Here is a 9,056-nt window from a genome sequence, read left to right as displayed (position 1 = left end):
GGGGTCCCGAACTCTCCTGTCCCTGGCCAGGCCTGCCAGCACAGGGTGAGGGTCCCCTTCTACCGCCACCTGCCACTCCCACACCAATAAGGGACCGCCTTCTCTTCCTTCCCCACCCCCCACCCCACCTTGCATCCTTGCTCTCCCCATCTCCGCCTCTGATTGGCTGAGCCCCCGGCTCTACACTCCCCCTCTCCTCCATCCCTGGTGAAAACTGCGGGCTCCGAGCTGGGTGCAGCAACGGGCGGCGGCGCGTTCGGAGGAGGTTGCAGCAGCGGAAGACCCCAGTCCAGGTGGAAACTGGAGCCGGCGGGACCTGGGGCTCGGGACAGCCGTCAAACGCCCAGGCAAGCCGTCCCAACACTAGACTTCGGGCCACGGTCGGAGGGCGCCCGGGGAAGGAGGGCGCAGAGCTTAGGGAGGGGCCTGCTTTCCAGGCAGGGGCAGGAGTGGGATGCTTCTACTTGGCAGGGGCCGCGCCGCACCCCGACGCCTTTCGGGGAAGGCACTCCGGGGCTTTCACCCACCGGAGGACGGGTGTCTGGGGCTGGGGCGCTGGAGAACAGGGAGGAAGGACACCAAGGACAGCCTGTGCTTCTATGCACCACCCAGATTCCCCAAATCCAGCTCGCATAGGTGGGGAGGAGGACGGATTAAACTGCGGGGACAGGACGGAGGATGGCGAGCTAGAGGGGATCTCTGCCCGGTGACCCCGCGGCGGGCTGGGTGCGGGGCACAGGAGAAGGAAACCGCAGTGCCGCAGGCGGGGACTGGGTGGAAGGCGGGCGGACGGGGGAGGGGAGAACTGGAAGAGGATGAGAGAGGGGGAAGGGGGAGTCAATGGGAAAAGGAAAGGACTGGAAAACGAAAATGGAGTACGGGTGAGGCCCACCGAGGGCTGGAGAGGGAAGAAGAGCAGACCTTTTCTGGGTCTGGACCGTGAGGACACAGAGCAGAGGAAATGAATACAGACTGCACCTCCCCAGCCGCCCTCTACCCCTCTCCTGGCTCCTCTATCCTCTCCAGCCTCAGATCCATTTCTTCCCTCTCTTGCCCTGGCCACTGCTCCCCCTTCCCCTCCGATCTCAAGCCTGCACATGATCTCAAGCCAGAGTCCTTGAATCAAAAACCAGATGCCGACCCCCTTTCCTCCTGGATCTGGTCCGGGGCAGCAGCTCCACCCCGGGACAGAGAGAGAATTAATTGTAGCTGCAGCTGCTGCGGGATCCTAGCCTCACCCGTCAAGAGGCTGAGCGCCAGAGACCCTGAACTCGGCGAGTGGCGCGCCCTGCGCACCCGGGAGCACGCAACCGAGGCAATGCCCCGCGCGCGCTCGCGGGCGCGCGCCCCTTCTGTGGCCTCTCCTGGGCGAGCACTGCTCTGCGGACAGGCTAGGCTACCTGCTCCGTAACGCCTCGCCAAGAGTTGGTTCAAACAAGGCTGCCAAAAAAAAAAAAAAGACCAGGCACACAGCCTAGTCAGGGAGGCTATTGAAACTGGACTGGAAAACTGCAGTGCCAGAACTCCAGAGAGCTGGAAATTGGGAAGCATACTTGGCTCACATACACTCGGAGATCACTGTGGCTTTCCCTCCTCCAGGAACACGCTTAGCTTGTGCCCTCTCCAGATAGGAATAGATGCTCCCTGTCTGGGAGCATCCTTAGCCATGGTGGATGGTCTCTAGCCATTCACCGGGGATGGCGAATGACTTAGGGATTTGTGGCTCACTTATATGAAGCAGTCATCGCCAGATGTTGGTTGTTTTCCTTAACCCCCATCATAACCCGGTGAGTACTTAAGATTCAGAGAGATCCATTCATTCATTCACAATAAATAACTTTGGAATGTATGCTATATGCCAGTAATCTCCAAATAGAAACGCTTATGAGCATTAGGAATTTTCTTCTGAACAGGAAATGGGAAGTCCCAAAATGGGGAATCTTTGTTTAACGGATACAGAGTTTTCCTTTGAAAGACAAAAAGAGTTCCGGAGATGGGCTGCACAGCAATGTGAATGTATTCTGCACTGCTGAGTATACCGAATTTAAGTACTGAATTTAAATGGTGAAAATCGTCATTGTTGCTTTTTGTATTTTACCACCATTAATTAACAAAAAAAAATAGGAGGCCAGGCGCGGTGGCTCACGCCTGTAATCCCAGCACTTTGGGAGGCTGAGGCGGGTGGATCATGAGGTCAAGAGATCAAAACCATCCTGGCCAACATGGTGAAACTCCGTCTCTACTAAAAAAAATTTTTTAAACTTAGCTGGGCGTGGTGGCGCGCGCCTGTAGTCCCAGCTACCCGGGTAGCTGAGGCAGGAGAATTCTTGAACCCAGGAGGCGGAGATTGCAGTGAGCCGAGATTGCGCCACCGCACTCCAGCCTGGCACCTGGCGACAGAGTGAGACTGTCTCAAAAAAAAAAAATAGGAAACTCCAGGCCTCATAGGTCTTACATTACCATACACTATGTTACTGTAAGAGGAGGAGAAGCTGTGCACAGGGGCTCATGCCTACAATCTCAGCACTTCGGGAGGCCAAGGTGGGCAGATGATCACAAGGTCAGGAGATCGAGACCATCCTGGCTAACACAATGAAACCCCATCTCTACTAAAAATACAAAAAATTAACCAGGCATGGTGGCTCACGCCAGTAGTCCCAACTATTCAGAAGGCTGAGGCAGGAGAATTGCTTGAACCTAGGAGGTGGAGGTTGCAGTGAGCCAAGATCGCACCATTGCACTACAGTCTGGGCAACAAGAGTGAGACTTCGTCTCAAAAAAAAGAGGAGAAAGAGTGGTAAACTCACTTTAAAGTCACCTAGCTAGTAAGTGCTCCATGGCCAAGCACAGACACATACTATGACAGGGCTTGTTCTCCCTCCTTCCTTGCTTTCCCTGAGCAGGAAAGAGCCAGTGGCAGTATCAGGTTCAGTGAGAAGTAGGGAGGAAAGGGGGGATGGAGAGAGGGACTCAGATGTCTGCCATAGCCATTATGTCATGTTCCCAGGGGTCCCCAGCCCTGGCGGTAAGTGTGGCACACCTTGGCTGACTCACATCCTGTTCCCACCCCAGATCCTGGACTGAGCTTCCAGAACCATGAACCCTGCCATCAGCATTGCTCTGCTGCTAACAGGTACCCGGCACTGGGCAGGGTTGGGGCTCCAGGCACCCTGGCTTCCTTCCCTCCAGAGAAGCAGATTCTCCCTCACAGCCTCAGAAAAGTGCAGATGACAAAGAGAGGGCTCTTGTTCATCCCAAAGTCAGCCACTCCACCTCTCTGATATTCTGATGGCCTGAGGTGGCTTTTGGAAACCATTTGCTGAACCCTGCCTCATGCTATTGAACTAGAGTCCCCAGATGGGAACCCAGAACCTGCATCAACTCCCCAAGACCTCCTGTCCTTGAAATACATTGATAAAATCCAAGGCTCCAGCAGACTGGGGAGGGAGGCTGGGGTCTGCAGAGAAGTTAAACTGACCCTCTGGGACCCCTGGGGTGGGGAAAGGCACTCAGAAAGCAGACCCCGATCCCCTTCCTAGCCAGGCCCATCTCTCCACTTTAAGTGGGTGGGAGGCCCCTGCGCCTTAGGCTCCTCCAATTTGAAGGAGGCACTGCTGGTGCCAGTCTTGCAGGTCTCCCGAGGACAGAAGGTGACCAGCCTAACGGCTTGCCTGGTGGACCAGAGCCTTCGTCTGGACTGCCGCCATGAGAATACTACCAGCTCACCCATCCAGTACGAGTTCAGCCTGACCCGTGAGACAAAGAAGCACGTGCTCTTTGGCACTGTGGGGGTGCCTGAGCACACATACCGCTCCCGAACCAACTTCACCAGCAAATACAACATGAAGGTCCTCTACTTATCCGCCTTCACCAGCAAGGACGAGGGGACCTACACATGCGCACTCCACCACTCTGGCCATTCCCCACCCATCTCCTCCCAGAACGTCACTGTGCTCAGAGGTGAGGCAAGCCCCTAACAAGGCCAAGTGAGCTGGGAGAGCCAGACTCGGGGACAGCAGGCAGTTCCCTTGGCTGGGCTGGAGAGGAGAATAGCTGTATAACTCTCTCACCCACTCCCAACTGCTACCTGATCAACTGGGAAACCATTGCCTTCAGTGTGAATGGGGTGAAGAGCTCAGGGCCAGTCAGACAGGCAGAGTAGTGTGGTAGATTCTTCCACCAGAACTGTGGGCAAGGCCCTTGGCCTCCCCAATCTTCCTTCTCCCCAGCTGGAAAACAGGGACGACACCACCTCCCTCAGCCAGTTTTCTTATGATGATGTTTAGTAAGGTTTTCTTAAGATGATATGTGTACAAGAGGTCAGTAATCTGCAGGTGGGAATGATGGCTGGTACTGTGAGACCAGGCTGCTCCTGGTCCCAGATAAAACATCACAGTGCCCCCCTCCCTTGGGGCAGCACACCCTTGCTTTGGGCCTGTGCCTGCCTGAGTCCTGATCCCTCTTCCTTCCTGCCCTGCCCCCAACCCCCTTCTCTTTCCACAGACAAACTGGTCAAGTGTGAGGGCATCAGCCTGCTGGCTCAGAACACCTCATGGCTACTGCTGCTCCTGCTCTCGCTCTCCCTCCTCCAGGCCACGGATTTCATATCCCTGTGACTGGTGGGGCCCATGGAGGAGACAGGAGGCCTCAAGTTCCAGTGCAGAGATCCTACTTCTCTGAGTCAGCTGACCCCCTCCCCCCATCCCTCATACCTCGAGGAGAAGTGGGGACCCCACCCCTCATCAGGAGTCCCAGTGCTGCATGCAATTATCTACCTACTCCCCCACGGCACCTCAGCCTCACCGCACACCTCTGGCTGTCTTTTTGTACTCTTTGTTCCAGAGCTGCTTCTGTCTGGTTTATTTAGGGTTTATCCTTCCTTTCCTTTGAGAGTTCATGAAAAGGGAAGCCAGGATTGGGGTCCTGATGGAGAGTGAGAGCATGTGAGGGGTCGTAGGATGGAGGGGTACCAGCCATTGGCGAAGTCATCCTTGCCAATCGGGACCAGAGACCCAGAGACCTGGAGAGAGGAGTGGGTGGGCTGTGTCTGGGCCTAGCACAGACATAGTCTGTGCGGAGAGCACTCCTTGGCAGGCATGGCTGGTGCCTAAAGACCCCAGATGTGAGGGCACCACCAAGAATTTGTGGCCCACCTTGTGAGGGAGAGAGAGAACTGAGCATCTCCAGCATTCTCAGCCACAACCAAAAAGAAAAAAACAACCCTCCTTACAGATGTGGAAGTCCCCCAGGGGCCCTGGGGCATGACCCAGTAAAGATGCAGATTTGGCCAGGAGAGCAATGCTAGATGAGGGTTGGAGGAGGTAAAGGATGAGAGTTCATCATCCCTCCCTGGCAACGGAAGCTAAAAGTGTGGGCCTGCTGCCCCCCATCTGCCTCTGCTTGCAGTGGAGAGGGCTGCAGAGGAGGGCAAGACCCTCTCAGGCTGTCCCAAGCTCCCAAGGGCTTCCAGAGCTCTGACCCACAGCCTCCAAGTCAGATAGGGTGGAGTCCCAGAGCTGCACAGGATTTGGCCCAAGTTTCTAAGGGAGGCACTTCCTCCCCTCGCCTATCAGTGCCAGTCCCTGCTGGCTCGTGCCCGAGCCCCTCAGACAGCCCCCTGCCCCGCAGGCCTGCCTTCTCAGGGACCTCTGTGGGGCACGAGGCAGGCCATGGAGTAAGACCCAGGAGCCGGACACTTATCGGGAAATGGCTTTTCCCAACCCCCCGCCCCCACCCGGAGGTTCTTCCTGTTCTGTGACTGTGTATAGTTCCACCACAGCTTACGGCATCTCATTGAGGAAAAAGAAAACTGCACAATAAAACCAAGCCTCTGGAATCTGTTCTCGTGTCCACCTGGCCTTCGCTCCTCCAGCAGTGCCTGCCTGCCCCACTTCGATGGGGGCTCCACGGATGAGGCTGGGAGACGCCACCTCTTCTTCCGCTTCCCTGACTTCTCCCCAACCACTTAGTAGCGACCCTGCCCCTGGGGGCTAACGACTAGATGCTGGGCTTCTTTCCAGAATGACCCTAGGAGACACATTTGCACAAATAAGCGAACATCCCATGTGTGCTGACTCGCCTGGCTGGAACAGCATGCTCACCTGCCAACACATGGGCTGAGCCACGTGGCCCTGGCTCTGGAATACACAGGTGGCTTTGCGTGAACCTGCGCTGAGCTGTGCAGTCTGCTTTTTCTTCTCAGCTCTGGTAGTTCTTCAGAAATGTCTCCTCCAGGCTCATCCACTATTGCCAGGGTGAGCACGGGAGGAGGTTCCACGGGAGACACCCGTGTCCTCGATGCTTCACTTCCAAAATCCAGAAGCATTGGCAGGAGAAAGGACTGGGGACAAATACTGTCCTTTGGGAGTAGGGAGGGAACACTGGGCCCTATCCTGGCTCCTCCCCTAAAAGTGAAGAGTAAAATGGAAGCGAGCATCCTGGGATTGGGGGCTAGAGGGCGACCGCAGGATAGCTGTGGGTTCCAATTGCTGTCAGAGTTAGAGAGGCAGCCCCAAGCCAGCCTCCCTGCTTTGCCAGAGATTTGGGGGAGGAAGGTGACAGCTACCCAGAGGCTGACTCATCTGACATTTAGCACTGGGTGGAACGATTGCTCTAAGAGTTTCTCTTAAAGGTCGCAGATCTAAATGATGCCGCCGGCTCTCACTCCTGCTACCTCCCATCAACCTCTCTGCCTTGCCTGCCACCCCTGTAGTTACCATGCGCAAAGAGAGGAGGAGGAGCTGTCGGTGTCCCGGGCTGGGAGGCTGACGACCACTTAGCAACATACTGCCAGCCCACAGCTCCCCGAAGAGAGGAACACCCCTGAGACAGGCCCCTCTCCCTCACCCCTGCTTGGGCTGCAAGCAATGTGCCAAGGAAAGGCTTCTTGGTGAGAAGAGCCACTGTGGGGGAAGGGAGATCAAATGCCAGAGAAATGTGGGGCGCCCCACCCTCAGGGAGTAAGACTTAGAGTATGGAGGTCTTTCTGGAAGGGAATGAGTGGCACTGTGTGAAGCCTCGCATCTGTATGACACCTCCTATAGGGTTTTTGTCACACTCTAATACAGGGTCCCTGAAGAGCTGAGCAGACACACTCTTAGCTGGGAGATGTGTCACCCACTGCAGCCAGGTTTAAGGGAGCAGAACCTGAGGCCCAGAGTGGGTAAGGTTAGCTCAAGAAGCCACAGAGGCCACCAGAGGGCCACAGGGTTCAGGAAAGGAGAAGAGAAGAACAGGTATCAGGCCTCACAACACAAACCTTCCCAGAGCTGGGCATGGTGGCTCACGCCTATATCCCAGCACGTTGGGAGGAGGCGGATCACTTGAGGTCAGGAGTTCAAGACTAGTCTCGAAACCCCATCTCTACTGAAAATACAAAAATTAGCTGGGCATGGTGGTATGCACCTGTAATCCCAGCTACTCAGGAGGCTGAGGCAGGAGACTCACTTGAACCCAGGAGGCAGAGGTTGCAGTGAGTCAAGATCACACCACTGTACTCCAGCCTAGGCAAAGGATGGAAACTCTGTCTCAAAAAAATAAAGAATAAAATAAACCTACCCAGAATGACCTTGCTGAGGGCTGGGGGCCTGCAGACTTTCAGCCACAGGCCAAGACAGCCATGTGTCCCTCTCTGGTCAAGTCAGCAGGCCTTGTGGAGGTTGTGGGATGTCTGTGGTGACTCAGGTAATTATAGAGAGCTGGGCCAGCCCTGGTTCCGGCGCACATGCCCAGGCCCCTCCCCATCCACCCCCTCGCCAGTCCTCACCTCTCTCCTGGGTCCCCCTTCAGCACCTAAGTCCATACCTGGGGCCATGGAATTCCTGCTCAAGAGCAACAGACACCCCTCTCCACACCCCCATTTCTGGACTGGATTGTCCACTGAGACACAAAACATCTGCATCTCTAACACTAGAGGCTTCCTCGGGAAGGGCACAGGGATCTCCATGAGACGTGGGGACTTTCATTGGCCAACCAAGAAATCTACACAGTGTCCGGGGACCTGTGACACGCATCCCTCCCACCTCCTCACCTGATGTCCCTCTCTGAATCTGCAGCTTTCATGCTGTGAAGGACATGCCTGTCTTTACATGTGAAAGAAACAAATCCCAAGTCAAAAGTAAATCATCACTGTCACTGGTGAGAAAATGCTGGAGCTAGAGTCCTTCAGAGAGTCCTGGCCAGACAAGAGAGCCATCAGCTCTCTTCTGCTCAACAGGGACTCTCGGCCTCAGGACACTCGTGGGCCTGGAATGTCTCCAACACAGTCAAGGAGAAACATGTCCTGTGCAGACCTGTAGGAGGCATCTTTGCCCGGCACAGGGAAGAACTGGGGTCAGAGGGACCTGTGGATGTAGACATATCATATGGAGGGTGGTGCAGGACCAGTGCAAGGGCTCCAGGAGGCCAAGTGAGGCTCCATGCCAAGAAGGCGCCGTGATGGCTGGAGCTGTCCAGCAGTGCCAGGGAGTGCCTGGTAGTGGGCATGGCCAGGTGGAGGCCACCTGCCAAGTTTGCAGTAAAGCAGGTTCCTGAATTTGGTAAGAACATGGACTAAAGGACTCTAGTCTCTTTCCCCTTTAGGGCTTCACTTCAGTAAGTCTTAAAATTAGGCCAGGAGTGGTGGTTCATGCCTATAATCCCAGCACTTTTGGAGGCTGAGGCGGGTGGATCACTTGAGGCCAGAGTTCAAAACCAGCCTGGCCAACATGGTGAAACTCTGTCTCTACTAAAAATACAAATATTAGCGGGGTGTGGTGGCACACACCTGTAATATCAGCTACTCAGGAGACTGAGGCAGAAGAATCGCTTGAACCTAGGCTAGAGTGAGCCAAGACTGCACCACTGAACTCCAGCCTGGGCAATAGAGCAAGACTCCGTCTCCAAAAATAAAAAAAATTAGCCCAGCATGGTGGCATATGTCTATGGTCCCAGCTACTCAGGAGGCTGAAGTAGGAGGATTACTTGAGCCCAGAAGGCAGACGTACAATGAGCCAAGATCACACCACTGCACTCCCAGCCTGGGTGACAGAGATCTCACCTGAAAAAAATAAAAATAA

General features: G+C 55.2%; 1 protein-coding gene and 1 long non-coding RNA gene across 7 annotated transcripts in view; one reads left to right on the top strand and one right to left on the bottom strand.

Annotated features, from left to right (window-relative positions):
- Positions 1–209: 209 nt before the first annotated feature.
- Positions 210–5,840, top strand: THY1 (Thy-1 cell surface antigen). Its single transcript, XM_009006981.5, has 4 exons — positions 210–347; positions 3,073–3,133; positions 3,625–3,960; positions 4,504–5,840. The coding sequence occupies exons 2-4, from the start codon at positions 3,097–3,099 to the stop codon at positions 4,614–4,616; spliced, it is 486 nt and encodes a 161-aa protein (XP_009005229.1). The 5' UTR covers positions 210–347; positions 3,073–3,096; the 3' UTR covers positions 4,617–5,840.
- Positions 4,263–9,056, bottom strand: part of LOC128929085 (uncharacterized) — a 45,276-nt gene continuing 40,482 nt past the window's right edge. For all 6 annotated transcript variants that reach the window (XR_008474999.2, XR_013523079.1, XR_008475000.2 and 3 more), the window contains one exon: positions 4,263–9,037. This is a non-coding gene — a long non-coding RNA (uncharacterized LOC128929085). The remainder of the gene's footprint in view (positions 9,038–9,056) is intronic.

The sequence above is a fragment of the Callithrix jacchus genome, chromosome 10, assembly GCF_049354715.1.
Source record: "Callithrix jacchus isolate 240 chromosome 10, calJac240_pri, whole genome shotgun sequence".
Lineage (NCBI taxonomy): Eukaryota > Metazoa > Chordata > Mammalia > Primates > Cebidae > Callithrix > Callithrix jacchus.
This window is presented reverse-complemented; position numbering and strand designations above follow the sequence as displayed.

Coding starts and splice junctions, on each gene's coding strand:
- THY1 (XM_009006981.5), top strand. CDS start 3,097: ATGAACCCTGCCATCAGCATTGCTCTGCTGCTAACAG. Junction 3,134..3,624: donor CATTGCTCTGCTGCTAACAG/GTACCCGGCACT, acceptor TGCTGGTGCCAG/TCTTGCAGGTCTCCCGAGGA. Junction 3,961..4,503: donor GAACGTCACTGTGCTCAGAG/GTGAGGCAAGCC, acceptor CTCTTTCCACAG/ACAAACTGGTCAAGTGTGAG.